The 21,159-nt window shown below is 43.5% G+C and overlaps 1 protein-coding gene across 1 annotated transcript in view; it reads right to left on the bottom strand.

Annotated features, from left to right (window-relative positions):
* Window positions 1-2,911: 2,911 nt before the first annotated feature.
* Window positions 2,912-21,159, bottom strand: part of LOC119660452 (synaptic vesicle glycoprotein 2C-like) — a 55,822-nt gene continuing 37,574 nt past the window's right edge. The window contains exons 6-11 of the mRNA XM_038069011.1: window positions 3,939-4,144; window positions 3,712-3,883; window positions 3,538-3,649; window positions 3,320-3,479; window positions 3,127-3,254; window positions 2,912-3,049 (exon numbers count right to left, since the gene is read on the bottom strand). Coding sequence (XP_037924939.1) covers window positions 2,991-3,049; window positions 3,127-3,254; window positions 3,320-3,479; window positions 3,538-3,649; window positions 3,712-3,883; window positions 3,939-4,144 — 837 coding nt within the window. The 3' untranslated portion in view covers window positions 2,912-2,990. The remainder of the gene's footprint in view (window positions 3,050-3,126; window positions 3,255-3,319; window positions 3,480-3,537; window positions 3,650-3,711; window positions 3,884-3,938; window positions 4,145-21,159) is intronic.

Genomic DNA, 21,159 nt, shown 5'->3' with positions numbered 1-21,159 from the left:
ATGCATGGCCTTCTGGTACTGGTTCTTGAGGAGGACACCAGTGGACCTTCGCTTCTTAGTGGGCTTCCGGTGACCGATGTTCTTGTCGGTTTTTACTTTTGAGGGATCTCCCGACGTCGAGGCTCTCGGATTAGGATTTCTATGTCTGGTGCTCGCTACACCCAGTTTGACGGCATTGGATTCCAGGTTGGAAACAACTAGTCCGTCTGCCACCTCGCTCTGAGAAGTCTCCGCGGTTGGTCTCAGCACAGAGGTGCTATGATGATGCGCCTGGCATTACCACATCTTCTTCTATCGCCGGTTTTTTTATTTTTAAAATTGAGTCCATGTCATGGTCCCCAACCAACCCAGCACCTCAACATCGGCCGTTGATTGCCGTCCTGCGAATTAAGCCACCGATAAAACAGCGTGAGGAACGCACTGGCCCGCCGCGCATTAAATGGTGGCGATTTGGTGAGAAGGAAGTAGAAGCGGTCTCACTCATACAATTGCCAACCATTACGACTGTGGAAGAATCATGGAACCAAATGAAAGACACGATCCACAAAGCGGCCTCCGCAACCCTCGGGGTCACCAAGCCGGGTAAGCGGTACATCAACCGAGATACTTGGCTTTGGAATGATGATGTTGAAATGAAGGTCCGTGAAAAGAAACGCCTCTACCACAAATTTCTCGACGATAAAACACCTGCTAATTGGCAAATTTATAAGAATGCCAACCGGGAAGCAAAGAAAGCGATCGCTGTCACCCGAGCAAACCATTTCAAAAATCTTTACGATAAACTGGACACTCGGGATGGCGAGATAGATCTTTATCGACTTGCTAAAAGCCGTGATGAACGCACACAGGATATCGAACATTTCTGTTGTGTTAATGATAAGAACGGTACTTTGCTTACCAACGGATAGATGGCGAGAATACTTCGAGCAGATTTCAACTGAAGAATTTGCTCATCCTCTACTTCCACAATCATTGCCGACATTTGGAGCAGTTCCACCAGTCAGCGCAACTGAAGTCGAGGAGGCAATAAAACAAATAGAATCGGGGAAAGCAACAGGACCTGACGACATCGCATCTGAGCTCTGGAAAGCGAAGAGCTGGGGCCCAACACTGTGGCTCAGTGAATTCTTTAACCGGGTTATTCAGGAAGGAAGAACACCACTGTTCCAATATGGAAAAAGAAAGGTAGCCCAGCAGAATGTTCAAATTACCGTCCGATCCGGTTACTTTCCCATACCATGAAGATTTTTGAACGCATTCTTCACAACCGTATTCGCGAAATCGTTGAAATAACCGTGAATCAAGCCGGATTTGTCAAGAACTGCGGAACTACTGACGCAATACACGCTGCGCGGTTACTCATGGAGAAACACCGTGAGAAGCATCGCCCTCTTTACATTGCATTTCTGGATCTAGAGAAAGCGTTTGACCGTGTACCACACGAACTCATCTGGTATGCTTTACGACAACACTTCGTGCCAGAAGAACTCGTGCGCTGGGTTCAATTGCTCTACCACGATCCGAAAAGTAAAGCTCGAAGTATGGCGGGTGTATCAAAACCGCTTCGTGTCTCTGTTGATGTTCATCAAGGAAGTGCCCTCTCACCACTCCTCTTTGTCCTTGTTATGGACACCGTCACACGGGATATCCAACGTCCAGCGCCCTACACACTACTTTATGCAGATGATGTTTTCCTAGCATCTGATAGCAAAAATGATCTCGAGCAACTTGTTCAAAAATGGAATGATCGCCTCATGCAACACGGTCTCAGATTGAATTTAAACAAAACTGAATTTTTGACGACCGATCCCCATGAAACAGGCACAATCACTGTCAGCGGCAGTAATCTGCCCAGAACTGAGCGATTTAAATACCTCGGGTCAACGCTATCAGCCAATGGAGAGCTTCGTTATGAAATTGCTTCACGCATTAACGCAACCTGGATGAAGTGACGTTCCACAACTGGTGTCCTTTGTGATCGACGATTCAACGAACGTCTCAAATCTAAAATTTACCGCAATGTCGTCCGTCCAGTCGCTCTCTATGGTTCTGAGTGTTGGCCGACCATAAAAGACAATGAACGGCGTCTTGCGGTAATGGAGACGAAGATGCTACGTTGGACTAGTCGCGTCACACGTTTAGATCACATCCGAAATGAGGATATCCGCGATCGTTATGGGGTTGCACCGATCGTGGAAAAGTTGCGAGAGAGGCGTCTTCGATGGTATGGTCACGCAGTTCGTGCAAACGAGAATTCACTTGCCAAGATTGGTCTGAACATCGAAGTCGATGGTAAACGACCAAAAGGCAGACCTAAGCAACGGTGGCTTGATACGCTGGATGGTGATTTGAAAGCCTCGAGATTGCACCCAGATCAGGCATTCGATAGAGCCAAATGGCGAAGCCGATCACGACGAGCCGACCCCGCTTGTGAACGGGATAAAGGCTGAAGAAAAAGAAGAAGAAGAAGTCCATGTTATGGTCCCACGAAAAGTCTGGAAGGATGATCCATCCTGGCTACCCCAGCCTCCAGGGTAAGGGTCTTATTTGAAACTGAAGGTACCCAAGGTATTCAGAGTTCGCATAGTAAAAATCAGGCTCTCCATGAGCTACGCAGCCCTCCGCGAATGCTACGCGACCATGGCTTGGGGTCCTATTAGCACATTTTCCAGTGCAGGGAGGATGATCCCCGGGCTGTTACCATCTTCCATCCCCCCACCAGATCTATTTGCCTCTAACGCATGACCAACAGACAGTCTGTATCATAGTGAAGCGGGGCGTCAGTTCATCTGGAAGTTTTTGACACACCATATTATTGGGAGTAAATGTATAAATGCCACCAGATAGAACAAAGTAAAGGATCCAGAAATATCAGGAAATTTGAAAGATGAAAAAGCGCAGAACTTTGTAGAATTCATTTGTATATTTGCTTATTTTTTCTAATATAAATATTATCACCTACATAGCTATAGTAGCCTCTCCTTATGTTTCTACACTAACGGTTTTTTATTTATATTCGCTGGAAGCAATAAGCCCAGGATTGCTGACACTGTAAAATCAAGAATGATGTGTTCCATATTTAATGAATACAGATATATATCTTGTGGAAGCGGATTAAATACTTACGGAACATTGCACCTCCAATCATAATAAATGGCGGTAGACATCCCCATTCCAGGAAAATCGGGAACAATGTGTTTCCTATTAAGGCGCCTGTTCTACCAAACATCATTACTAACGAGACAATCATCGTACTATAATGGGAACGGAATAAAATCTAGATAATTTTATCTAAAAATTATTTTAGGAAGAATGTTACCGTAAAGTTGTAGGAAATAGAGTGGCCACGACGCCGACGATAGCAGTTGAACCGATACTGCCTACGGCAACATAAATCGCGGACATAATCATTGTTGTTAATGAGTTCGTTGCCCAATATAAGGATATTCCCATTGTTCCTGCTAAAGTTACCACCATGACTGAAACAAAAATTACTTTTTATGTCTCTCCGGAAAGGAAAAAGGAATCTTTGCGTACCCAATATTGTTTTGTTGCCAAGTGCGTTAATTACAGTGCCAGCCAAGAAGTAGCTGAGGAGTTGAGTTACCCCCACCACAGCCGAATTAAGATACGTTTTGCTATCAACATCCTGTTTGAATGTGGGGGATGGTATGAGAGGTATGGGGGTAGAGTGGGGAAATAATAACTTACCGCTATGCATTCATTACTTTCCACCGCTTGTACGTTGTGGGAAGTTACATTTAGGTTGTAACTTATCATCGTACATAAGGTGGCCGCTTCGCCTCCTTTGCTTAAAACAGTATTTTCATAATTAGTGATTATAGCGAACAACTGAGGAACCCACAACCGAAAGGTGTTCAATCTGAAATAAAAAAAATAATTAGCTTCAAATATCTGGAATGTGTATGAGTCCTTACCCCATTAAAGTGAAAAACTGAATAGTGTAAACCAGGAGCGATTGTCCGAGATATGGTTTACTAAACATAGGTTTAAGCTGCAACAAGCCAGACTGCAACGAAGCAACCAATCCCTTGCCTTGTTTACTGCTTGGCCGGTTTTCATCTGATAAATTATTCTCAACATTCGATCCTTTCTGGGGTATCTCCTTCACGAGCTCCTTAATCTGTAATCAAACGAATAAAAATATTCGAAAAATTTGTTCTTTTCCAGCCCCAATAAAAAAAATTCTTTCTAAACTATCTTCATTGAAATCAAATCTCAGGATTTCGTCCTGAATTCCTTTCAACATAGGAAGTAATCGACTTCCAAAGAAGTAACTAAAAGACTATGGGCTCTTTCTTATTGTTTGAATCGTCCCGAAGAACTAGGCCAGAAGCTGAAATAAAAGTCCTTCGTCCCTAATAATATTTTATGACGACCATGGGCGCCACGAGTAGTTGGTAAAACTTTTCCGATGGTGTCCTGATAAAAAATATGTATGTAAGTTTGACGTTATTGCAATACTTTTTCCGTTGGCCGGAAAAAAGTTCTTCCGTTGATTGCAAAGTTGAATGTGAACAGGCAAGGGTCCGGGGATGTTCAACTTAAAATAAATATTACGAAAAGGTGAGCTGTTTTTACTCAGTGGCATGCTTGCAAGGAAAAATGTTCCAGGAATGCTTGGTATGGAGTGAGTAAAATTATTCGACTTGGGGGAATGCGATCCTGCAGAGTTTTATAAGGGATGTTTTTTCGTAGGCGCTACGTGGAGCAGTGCAGGAGCTAATGAGGAAGGAAAATGCCTGGAATAGCTCGCAGGCTTTGATTCACTGCTACATTAAATTTAGATATGGTTGGTAAGAATTATTGGAAATAATATAAGGTTTCGTTTTTGATTTCACTTTTAGGGTTTTGGAGAGCCAGGAGCCTTGAACAAGGAAAATGGCAACCGCGTTTGTAAGGTTTTGGGTGAAGCAAATCCTTATTAGAATCAAACCATCATCATCAACGGGTCATCAAGGAACTCCAGATATCCCGGTTTTGCGCCGAGGTCCACTAATTCGATATCCCTAAAGGCTGTCTGGCGTCCTGGCCTACGCCATAGCTCCATCTTAGGCAGGGTCTGCCTCGTCTTCTTTTTCTACCATAGATATTGCCCTTATAGACTTTCCGGGTGGGATTATCCTCATCCACACAGATTAAGTGACCCGCCCACTGTAACCTATTGAGTTGGATTTTATTCACAACCTGACGGTCATGGCATCGCTCATAGATTTCGTTGTTATGTAGGCTACGGAATCGTCCATCCTCATGTAGGGGGCCAAAAATTCTTCGAAGGATTCTTCTCTCGAATTTATTTTGCTAAGAACCCAAGTCTCCGAGGAATATATAAGGACTGGCAAGATCATTGTCTTGTACAGTAAAGCCTTTGACCCTATGGTGAGACGTTTCGATCGGAATAGTTTTTGTAACCTGAAATAGGCTCTGTTGGCTGACAACAACCGTGCGCGGATTTCATCAACGTAGCTGTTATCGGTTGTGATTTTCGACCCTAGATAGGAGAAATTATCAACGGCCTGAAAGTTGTAGTCTCCTATCTTTATTCTTCCCCTTTGACCAGTGTGGTTTGATGTTGTTGATTGCTTGGTTTTCGGTGCTGACCACACTGGGGCCTTTACAGGGCGCTCTGCTCAAAACTTCAAAACCATTTTTTTCGTGTCAGAATCTTATTGTAAATAATAAATAATGGGATAAAAGGGTGGATAAACTATAAAAAGACGTAATTTCGCATAGTATATATGTATGTAGAACGCATAAATTTGAAACAATAAAAATGAAAAACCTTAGAACATTTAACATATTTTTAAAGCTTGGTTCAGTTGTTATGTAAAGTAAAATATTAAGATAAGGATTATTTCAATAAAAAATGATTATAATCAAAAAAAAAAAAAAAAATAGGAAAAAATAGGAATGTATATTTAATTCCACGTGATTCTTTTTAGAGCCGGTAATAAATTTTGAATCTAATTGGGAGCGGAATCATCAGAATCCGTGATTTGAAGGTCTTGTACTGAGGAAGCTGAATTATCCAAGTCCACCGTTAACATATTGTATCACAAACATCCCTATCGAATGATTTTCCTTTAGAGTTGATAGTTTTCGCAGGTTAGTAATAAAGGGATCAGAAGAAATTAAGAGTCTATTGAAAGTGTCTGTAATATTGTGAAGCCTTGAAGCCTTTCGGCTGAAATGTTCCCTGTAGGCCTTAAAATCTTTGTTTCGGGCTTCTTATGCTTCCTTGCTGAGCTATCCGATTGATAACAATGCGTGCGAAATAATTTCTAGGCTGTGAATTAAAATCTTATGCACAGTCGAACTCGCTAGTTCCATGCATATAATCGTATGTATAATTTGGCCGTTCCTAAACAATAAATTTTGTTGTTGAAATTGTTTGCAGAATCATATAAAACCGTCTAATAAGTTCTTTTTCAACTCCAGAGATAGTTGCGGATTCTTTAAAAATTCTTTAAAAACTTCCTGACTATATTCCCATCGTTATTACTACTTTATCCAGGTTTTGGTTGGTCGATTATTGCCGACATTTTTTTTCCTCAATTTTTCTTGAAGGATTTTTTTGTTGTTCCCAACAATACCTTCGGTTTCTTTTGTGATTCGCGAAGATTTAATCGATAATTTATATAATATGTTAGTTGCAGTAAAAATTCAAATGCTCTTATCCATGAGTGTAACACTGACCAAACGACAAGAAGCCATCTTCTGGATAACATTTGTTGTAAGTTGTTAAAATCTTAAGATCGCATAAATAGCTTGGGAGAGAAGATTTAGTCTCACTTAAGGCATTGCATAATTTACCATTGTGAATCTAGCTTTATGCGCCACAGATTATTCTTTATCATCCATCGTTATTGTTGTCAAGTTCTGATACGAATTATTGTTTGTACTGGGGATGACTGGAACTACCATCGAAACTCGACTTTAAAAGTAGGGTTAGAGAATCCGAGGATCTAAACTTCTAATGATATCTTTTTGAGCTGACAGTAGCCGACAGGCAGTATGGTCTAAATTGATTGTATCGGTACCTCAGCTTCACTTTCTTTTAACGAAATGTTTTCTGGATAATATTTTTATTTTTCTTTTTGGACAAGTTTGTAAGGCGGGAATGTTTGCTTCGCATAACTTCGGATTGCGTTATATTGTTTTTGGATAATTCAGCTGCAATTATCATAGACAGGACATCAGTTACTGGCAAATATGTTGACTTTAGGACATATTTATCTTTTATATGTTTTTTTCTTTTTATCTTGCTAAGCCGGATAGCCCCATACGCCCAGAACATCATTGGCCTATACCAAAGAGGCTTCACTCCAGGCAAATCAGCAGCAGATCAGATTTTCTCTCTGCGGCAGGCGATGGAAAAACTGTTGGAATATGGACCACAGTTGCACCATCTGTTCATCGACTTTAAAGCCGCCTATGATAGCATAGCCAGGGTAAAACTGTACACGGCCATGAGAGAATTCGGTATCCCGACAAAATTAATAAGACTGACTAGGCTGACCCTGACCAATGTGCGAGGCCAGCTAAAAGCAGCAGGATCACGCAGGATGCCCTATCATGCGTCCTCTTTAACCTGGCCCTCGAGAAGGTGATCCGTGATGCTAAGGTGAATGCAAGAGGTACGATCCTCTTCAAGTCCACCCAACTACTGGCCTATGCTGACGATATCGACATCATGGGAAGAACCACCCGAGACGTACAAACTGCCTTCATCCAGATCGAGCAGGCGGCGCGAGATCTTGGGCTGCACATCAATGAAGGCAAGACAAAATATATGGTGGCAACGTCAGCACCGAAGACGAATCAACCAACAACATCAAACCGCACTGGTCAAACACAAACACGAACAAGAATAAGGATAGGAGAATACAACTTTGAGATCGTTGACAATTTCTCCTATCTAGGGTCGAAAATCACAACCGATAACAACTACGATGATGAAATCCGCGCACGGTTGTTGTCAGCCAACAGAGCCTATTTCAGCTTACAAAGACTGTTCCGCTCGAAACGTCTCACCATAGGGTCAAAGCTCTTACTGTACAAGACTATGATCTTGCCAGTCCTCATATATTCCTCGGAAACTTGGGTTCTTAGCAAGAAAAATTGCGAACTCTTGGCCGCGTTCGAGAGAAGAATCCTCCGAAGAATTTTTGGCCCCCTACATGAGTATGGACGATTCCGTAGCCTACACAATGACGAAATCTATGAGCGATACCATGACCGTCCGGTTGTGGATAAAATCCGGCTCAATAGGTTACGGTGGGCGGGTCATTTAATCCGTATGGATGAAGATGATCCCACCCGGAAAGTCTATAAGGGCAATATCTATGGTAGGAAAAGAAGACGAGGCAGACCCTGCCTAAGATAGAGCGATGGCGTGGGCCAGGACGCCAGACAGCTTTTAGGGATATCGAATTAGTGGACCTCGGCGCAAAACCGGGATGTCTGGAGTTCCTTATTAAGGCAGGCCTAGACCGGATACCGGTTGTTGCGCCGTTGATGATGATGATGATGATGATGTTTTTGAGCAAATCCTGGTAGTTCGATTACTTTCTTCACCACGTATGCTGCAAATTTTCTACGGCTCGCCCTCAATTGCATTTACATAGCATAAGCTAAAACATCCGGGTGATTTTCAACACGCTGCTGTTTTCCTATATTTCGCCTGCACGCTACTTGCTTGGAAATCTAATAGCGGCTGACCGCAACCACCTCTTGAATGTCGGTTGGTTTAAAGTATTCAGGACCCTTCTAGCCATCTCTTTTCTGTTTGGAAAAATCGGTCCTTCTGTCTACATATCCACTTTAATTTCGATTTAAAATTTTTTGAAGTTATGTTGTGCGGATTCAGGCAATTAACTTGTGACGGTACATTTTGACAAATGACCTTCCAAGCATCTTCAAATGATGTTTGTTTAGATTGGAAAAATATTTCGCACATTTTCTTCCTTGTCATGGAAATTTGAGTGCAAGAATCGTCTAAAATAGAACAAAACCGCTGCACAAATTTTTCACACTAAATTTATTTTTTGCAATTTTTAAATTCTGCGCAAGGGGATTTCACTTTTTTCTTCACATTTAATTTATTTGAACCTTCTATTGTAACACTACATTGGCGGATTTGAAATCCCTTTGCGCAAAATTGAAATATTCACATTCAAAAATAAAATTCATTGGTGTTCCGTGGCATTTAGAATCCTCCTTGAATAGGAGATATAAAGTTATCCGCACGTGGGAACATAAACTGTGATGAATCAGTCGAATGGTTGGCAGGATATAATGGGGATGGCTCAAAACAGAATAAAAATTCTGGAGTAGCAGTCTACATGCAAATGCAAATTTCTCCCTAATTTCGCCATTAAAATGTGTTTTTAAGGTTTTGTGTGAAACAAAACCTTATTAGAATCGAGACGGTGTCTGTCTGTCCGTCTGTCTGTCTGTCTGTCTGTCTGTCTGTCTGTCTGTCTGTCTGTCTGTCACACCCGATTTATTCGGAAACGACTAGACCGATTGTCACGAAAATTGGTGAGAGTATGTAATCTGGTGATCCCTTTACATGCAGTAAGTGGCGCCATCTTGTGTTAAGTTTAAGGGGGGGGCTCCCCATACATGTGAATGGAGGGTGCAAATTTTTTTTCACAGAATGTAGCCATATGGGGTATCAAATGAAAGGTCTCAATTAGTACTTTTCGAATCTGGTTCAATATTTGATATTAGATGAAACATAGGGGAGTGAGGGTTCAAAATATGACCCACAAAAAGTGTAACAGGTCTCGTTCTCAGAACCTATCCAACCGAAAAATCTGAAAAAAATCTCAGTGGTGCATCCCTACGAAATCTAGGCCTCAAAATATATCCGGTTCCGATATCTGTACAAATAAAGTTAATAATAGTATATTTCCACATTTTAGAAATTTACCCGGCACCCCCCTTATGTTCATCCCAGAAGTACAAAATTTGGCATGCGTATAATGAAGAACATAATGCACAATTTGGTCAAGTTTGAAGAAAATCCAACTATTATTAACAAAGTTATAGGAGGTGAAACTTTACAATTTTTTGTGAATTTCGTGCACTCTACAACCTGCATGACGTCATCATCACATATCAATTCGTCAATACCACAACGAAATGAGTTCTTATGAATTGGGTCGCAGAGAATTATTTTGTTTTAGTTTTTTAGTTATTTGTCAGCCAGACATGTGTGTATGTAGGTATATAATATAGCGTGCTAATGAACTTTGCGGGTAGTGCCTAATTCAAATAGATATAAGAAGTAAATCGGAAATATGGGTACGGTCAATTTATATACGCGCATATATGTGTACAGTATTCGGTAATAGGCAGTTTGTTTGTTTAGGGTGAGCGTGATATCTATGGCTGTAATATGTACGTATGTCTCGTAGTTTGGAAAAATATGAAGGATTATGTTGGATTTGTAGCTATATACGGACAGAAAAATGTGCGATGAAGTTTCTCACATAAGATGAACACAAAACCTTTATACCCGAAGCGCGAGCTTCCGGTATTCCGACTTGTTTGTATTTTAATATATTACATATCATTACTAGAACTCGCCATAGTAATTTGAAGAAGAACTTGCGAAAGATAAGCAACTGACGAATATTTGCTTGTGTCAGTTCAAATATATGTAATAATTAAGTCTAATACCAATGGGAAATGACAAGGACTAAAAGTGGTGAAAGTAAACAATTGGGACTAAACCCATCTACCTCATGATTTGCCGAAATGTATACATTGTTTCAGTCATATAATAAATTCAAAATAACGTGAAATTAAAATTGAGGTTTTGAGCGCTATTTACGAAGAAAAGGCCCCAGTGTGTGACGTTGCCACCATATATTTTGTCTTGCCTTCATTGATGTGCAGTCCGTAGGCCGTAGGCTGCCTGCTCGATCTGGATGAAAGCAGTTTGTAGGTCTCGGATCGTTTTTCCTATGATGTCGATATCGTCAGCATAGGCCAGTAGTTGGGTAGACTTAAAGAGGATCATACCCCTCGCATTTATCTCAGCATCACGGATCACTTTCTCGAGGGCCAGTTTAAAGAGGACGCACGATAGGGCATCCCCTTATCGTAGACCATTGTTAATGTCGAATGATCTTGGGAGTGATCCTGCTGCTTTTATCTGGCCTCGTACATTGGTCAGGGTCAACCTAGCCTGTCTGGGATACTGAATTCTCTTATGGCCGTGTACAGTTTTACCCTGGCTATGCTATCATAGGCGGCTTTAAAGTCGATGAAAAAATGATGCAACTGATGTCCATATTCCAACCGTGTTTCCACCGCTTCCCGCACAGGGAAAATCAGTTCTGTTACTGATTTGCTTGGAGTGAAGCCTGTTTGGTATGGGCCAATGATGTTCTGGGCGTATGGGGCTATCTCGCCTAGCAAGATAGCGGAGAATATCTTATAGATGGTACTCAGCAACGTGATACCTCTATAATTGCTGCACTGTGTGATTTCTCCCTTTTTATGTATGAGACAGATAATGCCTCTTTGCCAGTCGTAAGGCATTGATTCGCTGTCCCACATCTTGAGCACAAGTTGATGAACCAATTCGGCTGCAATTCTATCGGCTTCTGGCGACTTATGATTTTTAAGCCGATGAATTACACGTTTATACTGGCTATGCTATCATAGGCGGCTTTAAAGTCGATGATCGGATTAAGTCACAGGCCTCGGAGAAATGCTAGGGCGTCCACCTCAGTCGACGCGGCAGGACGGGCCCTGGTCCTGTCGAGAAATGGGCAAGGGTTCTTGACGCATGGACGGCGTCAGGACGTAAGCAAGTTAGTCCGCACACAACGAACAAAACAAATACGTGTCTGCACGCTAAATGTTGGTTCCCTAACTGGAAAGACGGAGGAACTCGCAAGAGCCCTTCGGAGAAGGTGCATTGACATCTGCGCTCTGCAAGAAACCCGATGGTCTGGTTCCAAAAGCTGCGACATTGAACGCGAACGCGGTAAAAATGGCTACAAACTTCTCTATTTTGGTAACCCACACACTCAATATGGTGTTGGCATTGCCATCTCAGAGGGTTTCCGTGATGCCATTAAAGAAGTCGAACGATTTGATGATGGGCTGATGAAGCTCACCATTATATCAGCTGATCGCACTATTCACTTCTTCACCGCGTATGCACCACAGACAGGCCGACCAGATGCCGAGAAAGATGCCTTCTGGCAACTTCTCGATGAAAAGACTTGTCACGTGCCTGCTGACGATTACATAATCATTGCCGGCGACCTTAATGGTCATGTGGGTGAAAAGGCAGACGGTAACAGGTGCCATGGGGGAAAGGGGTTCGGAGCGCGCAATGAAGGTGGCGAGCGTATAATCGATTTTGCGGACACCCATGACCTTGTACTTATGAATACATGGTTCCTCAAACGATTGTCTCATCTTCCCACATTTTATAGTGGGAACAATAAAACGCAAATCGACTATATTCTCATAAGACGTCAACATTTTACCACTGTCACTGATTGCAAAGTCGTTCCCTACGAGACCATCGCACCTCAGCATCGGCCGTTGATTGCTGTCCTGCGAATTAAGCCACCGATAAAACAGCGTGAGGAACGCACTGGCCCGCCGCGCATTAAATGGTGGCGATTTGGTGAGAAGGAAGTAGAAACGGTCTCACTCATACGATTGCCAGCCATTACGGATGTGGAAGAATCGTGGAACCAAATGAAAGACACAAATTTCTCGACGATAAAACGCCTGCTAATTGGCAAATTTATAAGAATGCCAACCGGGAAGCAAAGAAAGCGGTCGCTGTCACCCGAGCGAACCATTTCAAAAATCTTTACGATAAACTGGACGCTCGGGATGGCGAGAGAGTTCTGTATCGACTTGCTAAAAGCCGTGATGAACGCACACAGGATATCGAACACTTCTGTTGTGTTAATGACAAGAACGGTACTTTGCTTACCAACCGTCGAGCCGCTACGGATAGATGGCGAGAATACTTCGAGCAGATTTCAACTGAAGAATTTGCTCATCCTCCACTTCCACAATCATTGCCGACATTTGGAGCAGTTCCACCAGTCAGCGCAACTGAAATCGAGGAGGCAATAAAACAAATGAAATCGGGGAAAGCAACAGGACCTGACGACATCGCATCCAAGCTCTGGAAAGCGAAGAGCTGGGACCCAACACTGTGGCTCAGTGAATTCTTTAACCGGGTTATTCAGGAAGGAAGAACACCATCTGACTGGCAAGAAAGTACCACTGTTCCAATATGGAAAAAGAAAGGTAGCCCAGCAGAATGTTCAAATTACCGTCCGATCCGGTTACTTTCCCATACCATGAAGATTTTTGAACGCATTCTTGACAACCGTATTCGCGAAATCGTTGAAATAACCGTGAATCAAGCCGGATTTGTCAAGAACTGCGGAACTACTGACGCAATACACACTGCGCGGTTACTCATGGAGAAACACCGTGTGAAGCATCGCCGTCTTTACATTGCCTTTCTGGATCTAGAGAAAGCATTTGACCGTGTACCACACGAACTCATCTGGTATGCTTTACGACAACACTTCGTGCCAGAAGAACTCGTGCGCTGGGTTCAATTGCTCTACCACGATCCGAAAAGTAAAGTTGGAAGTATGGCGGGTGTATCAAAACCGCTTCGTGTCTCTGTTGGAGTTCATCAAGGAAGTGCCCTCTCACCACTCCTCTTTGCCCTTGTTATGGACACCGTCACACGGGATATCCAACGTCTAGCGCCCTACACACTGCTTTATGCAGATGATGTTTTCCTAGCATCTGATAGCAAAAATGATCTCGAACAACTTGTTCAAAAATGGAATGATCGCCTCATGCAACACGGTCTCAGATTGAATTTAAACAAAACTGAATTTTTGACGACCGATCCCCATGAAACAGGTACAATCACTGTCAGCGGCAGTGATCTGCCCAGAACTGAGTGATTTAAATACCTCGGGTCAACGCTATCAGCCAATGGAGAACTGCGTTATGAAATTGCTTCACGCATTAACGCAACCTGGATGAAGTGGCGTTCCACAACTGGTGTCCTTTGTGATCGACGTATCAACGAACGTCTCAAATCTAAAATTTACCGCAATGTCGTCCGTCCAGTCGCTCTCTATGGTTCTGAGTGTTGGCCGACCATAAAAGACAATGAACGGCGTCTCGCGGTAATGGAGACGAAGATGCTACGTTTTACTAGTGGCGTCACACGTTTAGATCACATCCGAAATGAGGATATCCGCGATCGTTATGGGGTTGCACCGATCGTGGAAAAGTTGCGAGAGAGGTGTCTTCGATGGTATGGTCACGCAATTCGTGCAAACGAGAATTCACTTGCAAAGATTGGTCTGAACATCGAAGTCGATGGTAAACGACCAAAAGGCAGACCTAAGCAACGGTGGCTTGATACGCTGGATGGGGATTTGAAAGCCTCGAGATTGCACCCAGATCAGGCATTCGATAGAGTCAAATGGCGAAGCCGATCACGACGAGCCGACCCCGCTTGTGAACGGGACAAAGGCTGAAGAAAAAGAAGAAGAAGAATTACACGTTTATTCTATACTTGGTGGTGGCAGTATTTTTCCGTCATCTTCAGTTGGCGGGACCTCCAACTTGCCGATGGTTGGTTGTTAAGTAGCTCATCGAAGTACTGAACCCATCGCTCCAATCGCTTCTGTCGGAAATCAGATTTCTCTCCTTGTTTCGGCAGGATGAGCATCGAGGTGTGTAAAGTTTCATCCTGCTGACTTGGTTGCTCCCTGTACTTTTCGAGTTCACAGACCTGTTTGTTCTCCAGGCTTTTTTTTCCCTCTGTGAAGTCGCTTCTCCGCTCGACGGAGTTCGTGATAAGTCTCCGCGGGTGCCTGCGTCCTTTGAGAATGCAACATTCTTCCGTTTCGTTGCTAGCTTACATTCGTCGGCAAACCAGCCGTTCCGACTCTTTTGGCGGCTGAGGCCAAGTATGTGTGTGGCCGTATTTTTGATAACGTTCTTCAGTGATTATGAAGATCATTTGTTGATGTTTCATCTCCAAGATCTCTGTTAACTGGAGTTATTGCGACACATATTGGTGTTGCGGAGGGCTATGTTTTGGATGGTTTCAGCGTTAGCTCTCACCTGATTGTCAAAGGGGATTCTGGGTGGTGTTGTTATTCGAGCTTGAAGCACCATGCCAACGAGATAGTGATCCGAGTCTATATTCTTTTCTTCAGCCCTTGTCCCGTTCACAAGCGGGATCCTTATATATTCTGACATTCATCAAGGCTGAGAGGTGGCGGCGTTCGATCAACACGTGGTCAATTTGGTTGAAAGTGGTCCAGTCTGGAGAAGCCCACGTTTATTTGTGGACCGTTTTCCGCGCAAACCAGGTACTTCCAACAAACATATTCTTCTCCGACTCTGCAGTCTCCTCTATAGGGACGTGACTGTTAATGAGGCTTATATTTCTAAATTTGCCTCGGAAGCGCAGAGTACATAGCCGTTCGCTTATGTTTTCAAAGCCGATAACAGCAGGTTTCCTTTTTTGGCTGACTAAGAAACCTACTCCGAGCACATGGTTTACTGGGTGGCCATTATAATATATGGTGTAGCGACTCTTCTCCAGAAAACGGCTTTGCGTGGCGTTAATTGCAGGAGCTTCTACTTCTTTTAGCAGCTGGTGGATCCGTTCCATTGCAGCTACCGCGTCTTATTATGTATTTAATTGTACCATGTACCTTACCAGATTTTCCACCATTAAACGGGTATTTTGGTCTATTTCAAGATTTCGTGAGGAGCTTTTAAATTTTGGGCAGGTGAAGAATACGTGTTCTACATCTTCGGCTGCACCTTCACACGTAGGACAATCGGGCGATTCATCAAGACCGAACCTATAGACTTACTTCTTACTTCCTGTGCCCACCGTGTCCGATTAAGAACTCAGTCAGATCATAACTCGTCTCACTGCGGTTCCGCATAATTCACATACTTATGTTTGGAATAAACCTGTGTGTCCACCGGCCATTCTCCGCCTGATCCCATGCTGTTTGCCATGTAGTCAATGACCTTGAACGCTCACTTTGCTAGTTAAGACTCGCTTCCTGATTTTCGTACAAATATATATCCACTGGGATCACCCCCGCAATCACGCGTGCTGCCTCATAAGGTATTGTTCGGTAGGCGCAACATGTTCTGAGAGCCCTTTCCGATATGCAGCTTCAAGCTGTCTGCGAATTTCTCGGATTTGTATCGCCGATGCCTATACTGGAACCGCGTATAAAAGTACAGAGCTGATAATTCGCGATAAAAGTAATCATTGGCTGTGTTTAGGGCCGCCTATATTTGGAAGCATCCTTGCCAATGTTGAGCTGATAATCGTCGCTTTCTGCCCAGTAAGCTTTAAGTGGGGTTAAAAGCTCAGCTTGGAGTTAAATGCTACTCCCAAGTATTTTAGCGATGGCTGAGAGTTAACAACATGGGTTCCGATGCAAATTTCAACCGTTTTCTGGCTGGCTCAAAAGACAAGCTTTCGTATTTTCCACCCTGCGGGGAAGGACCCTTCTTTTAGGTAGTCTGTCGATAACTGTGGGAACATGCTTGGCACTATTCTCATTGACAGTCTCAGCGCCTTGTAAGGGACCCGATCAATGTCGGGAGCTGCGGTATCCCGGACCCTTTTCACTGCGTCCAAGACTTTGTCAGTAGTGACTGAAGGGATGTCTTCGGTACTCATTGGTATCATTGGGAAGATTGTTTCCCTATGTTGGGAAACAATCGACAATGCCGAAACTATCTCTCACAATAATCTAGGGCACATAATAGGAGAGGACCTTTTGCCTTTTATTGCATGGATCGCAGTCTGCCTCATCACAAAGTCGCTGGAAGCAATAATTTTTACTTTCGTGACGGTCCACTGCAACACTGCGTGCCTGTTTATATTCAAGATACCTTTGTTTATACTCTGACGAGCTTTCTGGGCGTTAACTCCGCCTTCTGGCGTTCAGGTATTCCATACGATATTTTGTTATTCCACCAGTAGTTAGGGTTGCGTTTAATATAGTGTTCACGTCTTGGCAAGGAAGAGTCTAATGCTCGGTATATCCGTCGGGACAGCTGCGATGCTTTTTCTATGATCGTGTCAGTGAACTTGGTGTTCCACTGCAATACCTCCAGAAATGTATCCTTATCAAGTGCTCTTCATGACCAACTTGTTTCTGGTTTCTTCAGGTGAGGATTTATATCTGGCTCCCTTATCAATAGTAATATATTGCCTAGTAGTCGCTATGCGTGTATTCTTCGCTAAAATGTCAGTGTAGACGTTTGACCAGCAAATCACTTATGAAAGTAAAATTCACGACGTAGCCAAGCTCTCCTCGTCTAAAAGTGTTTACACTTCCGATGTTGGCCAAGGTCACATTTAGAGGTTTGTTTGGGGTTGCGATCTTTGGCGTCTCTTACTAGTCTATCTAGGATGGTGCAATACTCTGGTAGTCATACTTGGGGCAGCATAACAGCTATAAATGCAGGGGTCATCGATCTTAAGCCTCACAAAATTGTGTTCGCGATGCTTCATTCCTTGCTGAATGGCTTGGTTACCACAAGCCCACTCTTGTGCCTTTTTCCCAAACGGCTTGATGGAGGCTTTTGTATTGTTCACAGACAATAGAAATATCGATTTCCTCTTCATTCACTTTCTGTGCTAGCAGGTCCTGTGTGGCTTGGCAATGATTTGGATTCAGCTGGATAACTCTCATTTAGGTAGGGTACTTCAAACGATCCTATAGGCAGGACACCTGGTCCTTCTCGTTATGTGGTTGCAATTATGACCTTTGATTTCCCTGCATAGAAGGCAGTGAGGATTCTTACTAGAGTCCATCGTCAAATGATTTTCCCGTCCACGACGTTGACACAGTTTGGATCTATCAGTGGATCTCTGGATTTGCAGCAAACTTTCCGCGATTGGCAGGACCTGTAACCAAAAAGGGTCGTCTTGGGCCATTATAGCCGCCTTCGGCCTCCTGTGCCACATTTCAATCATCCCATTGGATTGCGGGTGGCACGCGGTTGTCCGCTGGCGTTTATAGCCGGGGACTTTGACCAATTCGGAGAAAAGGGAGGACTCAAACTGCATTTCCTGGCCAGTGATTATAATTGGCGACATACGAAAGTTTGGAATCCAATCTCGACAGAGGGTTTCTTCACAAAATTGTACGGTAATGTCTTTCAGAGATATCGTCTCACGCCACCGCGTGAACCTATCGAGTGAGGGACTACCTGAAACCGTGCGAGTCTCGTAAAGAGGCAATGATGTCAAGGTGGACTCTGTGAAAACGCTTGGTGGCCCGAGGAAACACTCTTACCTCTTTCCTCACATGCTTTGCAGTTTTGCACTTCTGGCATGCGATGCACTGTCTGGTCAAAGGATTAATGTCTTTGTTCATGGACGGCCAGAAATACTTTGCGGTGACTAATAATTTGTTGTATGAATGCCTGGATGCACCAGATCGTGCACAGCGTGAAATACTTCTTTTCCGAGATCACCCGGAATATATGGGCTGAGTCCCTTGTCTGAGGTCTCGCAGTATATACTGGATGTTGAGCTGAAGATAGGAAACTTCCTTAATGTGTATTTGAGTTGGTCCTCAATTTCTGAAGAACTGCGTCGTCCTTCTGCGCCTCGGAGATTGCCGGAAAATCGACGGTGGTGGAGATCTTGACCTCTGCAACAAGTGAGAAAGCCTTAGGAACCATATTATTTTTTCCGGACACATGTTGAATGTCGGAATTGACCTGGCTGATAAACCTAAAGTGCGAAGTTCGCCAGGGGAAGCTTTGTCGGGCTTTAGTTTTAAAGCAATAGTGAGTGGCTTATGGTCTGTGAATAATGTGAACGACCTGCCTTCAAGGGAATATCGGAAATATTTAATTGCGGGGTACGCGGCGAGTAACTCACGATCGTAGGTGCTGTAGTTCCATTGTGTGGGATTGAGTTGTTTGAAGAAGAAGCTCAACGGCTGCCAGATTTGATTTACTTTTTGGTGCAGCACCTGCGCAATGTCTAAGGAATCGACGAATACGGCTAGGGGTGCATCTTACTGAGGGAATGTCACAAGCCTATCATCCAGCAGCTGTGGCTTAGTGTTTTCAAACGCTTGGACAGCCTCTGGAAACCACATAATGGGACGGGAATCTTTGGTTTTCGGCCCAGACAAGAAGGCCTTAAGGATCGATTGATGGTGGGCCGCCTTGGGTAAGACATGACGATGGAAATTTAACACGCTCAAGAGCCTTCTGGGATCCTTGACAATTTTTGGAAACAGAAAGCTCGAAATCGGTTGCACCTTGACTGAGTTCGGTTGGATACCTCCAGAGGTAATCACGTGGCCGAGGGATCTCATCTGCGATTGTAGAAATTTGCATTTTTCAACATGACTTCTAAGCAACAATTTGCTGTGTAGCTACGTTGGCACGAACCGTCCACTACTGTAGTTCGCTGATTGGGGTCACCAATTATGGGATCAATAAATAGAGAGGAGTCACCTCTCTCCTCCGGCTTGTACTGTCTTGTCTCGAACTACAACTTACATGGAAAAACAATTTTCACTGTCAAAATTTATTTGCTTATGTTGATTTTCAGGGAATTTTCCAGGCTCCTTTTCTGAGCAAAATCATGGACTCTGAACGGGTCCTCAGATGTGCAAGCAATCAGCGACCACTATGTCAGTCATTCTATCATTGTTACCATTTTTCCAGCGACTCTACTCTTGCGCCTTTCGGTATTCTGTATCCTTTTCAGGTGGATTCGTTCTATTTTTTTCGTACAGACAGCGCGCCTCACTTACCAGAATTTTGATTGAGATCGTTCCCGCAATAACGCACGCTGCCTCATCTGAGATTGTTTTGAAGGCGCTGGACACCCTTAGCGTCACTAAGCGGCAAGTCTTGAGGTTTTTATTCACTCCCAGCTGGCTGAATTGAATGCATTTTTTATGTCCAACATTACCACGGCACAGAATTCATTGAACGAAATCCGGTCTCTAGCCAGCTTCAAAACCATATCTACGGCGTGGATCGTTGAATGGGCTTGTCGAAATCCAAATTGACGCTCCGATCATGATGGTTGTCCTGGTTTCTTATTAGGTGCGGGACAAAGCTAGTTTTTGCCTCTTCCTTACCTTTTACCATGCATGCTTCAAATACGCTGATAAAGCAGCGAGTTTAACAGCCTTTAGGTAACAGCATCCAAATCGGGAGCTTTATTATCACCGATTCTACGGCAAATCTGTATTAGTTCTTCCTCAGTCACCGCAGGTATGGTGTGTCCAGATCGTTTATGTTTTTTTCTGCTCCCCTTTATCCGGTGGGAAGAGTGCCAACACGATATCGAGGAGAAAGTCCAGCCACCTCAGTTCTGGCGTCTGTCATCTTTTTATAGCAACCCAGAATGTCCCGTCTCGCAATTTACTTCAGTCCACGTATCGTTCGAGGAATCGGAGACATGGTTAAGAGTTTTTTGGGATATACCACTTATAGATTAGGGAGCTAATCTCGTTGATGATCAGACATGTGAGGTTCTGTACAAAAAAAAAAAATTTATGGAACGTTGAAAGGAAAGTACGTAGTCCCAATCTCCTGACGAAGCGATAACATCCAACTAGGCAACATGTATCATAAGGCGGTATGACAGTTCTTGGGCCAAGAGAAAAGATGAGCGAAAAACGTTGAACTTAAACAGAAGTAATGAGTTCATGCAGACATATGACGGAGGTGCCAAAATGTTTGCACGGGGCTATTTCCGGAGACGTATATTACATTCCATAAACGCCACGTCCACGAAGTTGGGCCAGTCCTACGAATCATTAATTACGGCATGGATTGTGCCTCTTGGCAGGCCATCCGAAGCCTTCGGCGGCAGAAGGTAACACCAGTCCATGGATCATCAAACTCGCGGTTGACCTGTTATATGGGGCAGATAATTTGAAAAAGGCTCAAGACACTGTCAAAAAACTGTCAGAAACTTTAGAGAAGGCGAAATTCCCTCTAACAAAATGGGCTCAATGACCCTAAGTTTCTACACGATGTTGGCGAAAGCAAGCGAATTGAGTCATACGTAAGAAT

Source organism: Hermetia illucens, chromosome 6 (genome assembly GCF_905115235.1).
Source record: "Hermetia illucens chromosome 6, iHerIll2.2.curated.20191125, whole genome shotgun sequence".
NCBI lineage: Eukaryota > Metazoa > Arthropoda > Insecta > Diptera > Stratiomyidae > Hermetia > Hermetia illucens.
This window is presented reverse-complemented; position numbering and strand designations above follow the sequence as displayed.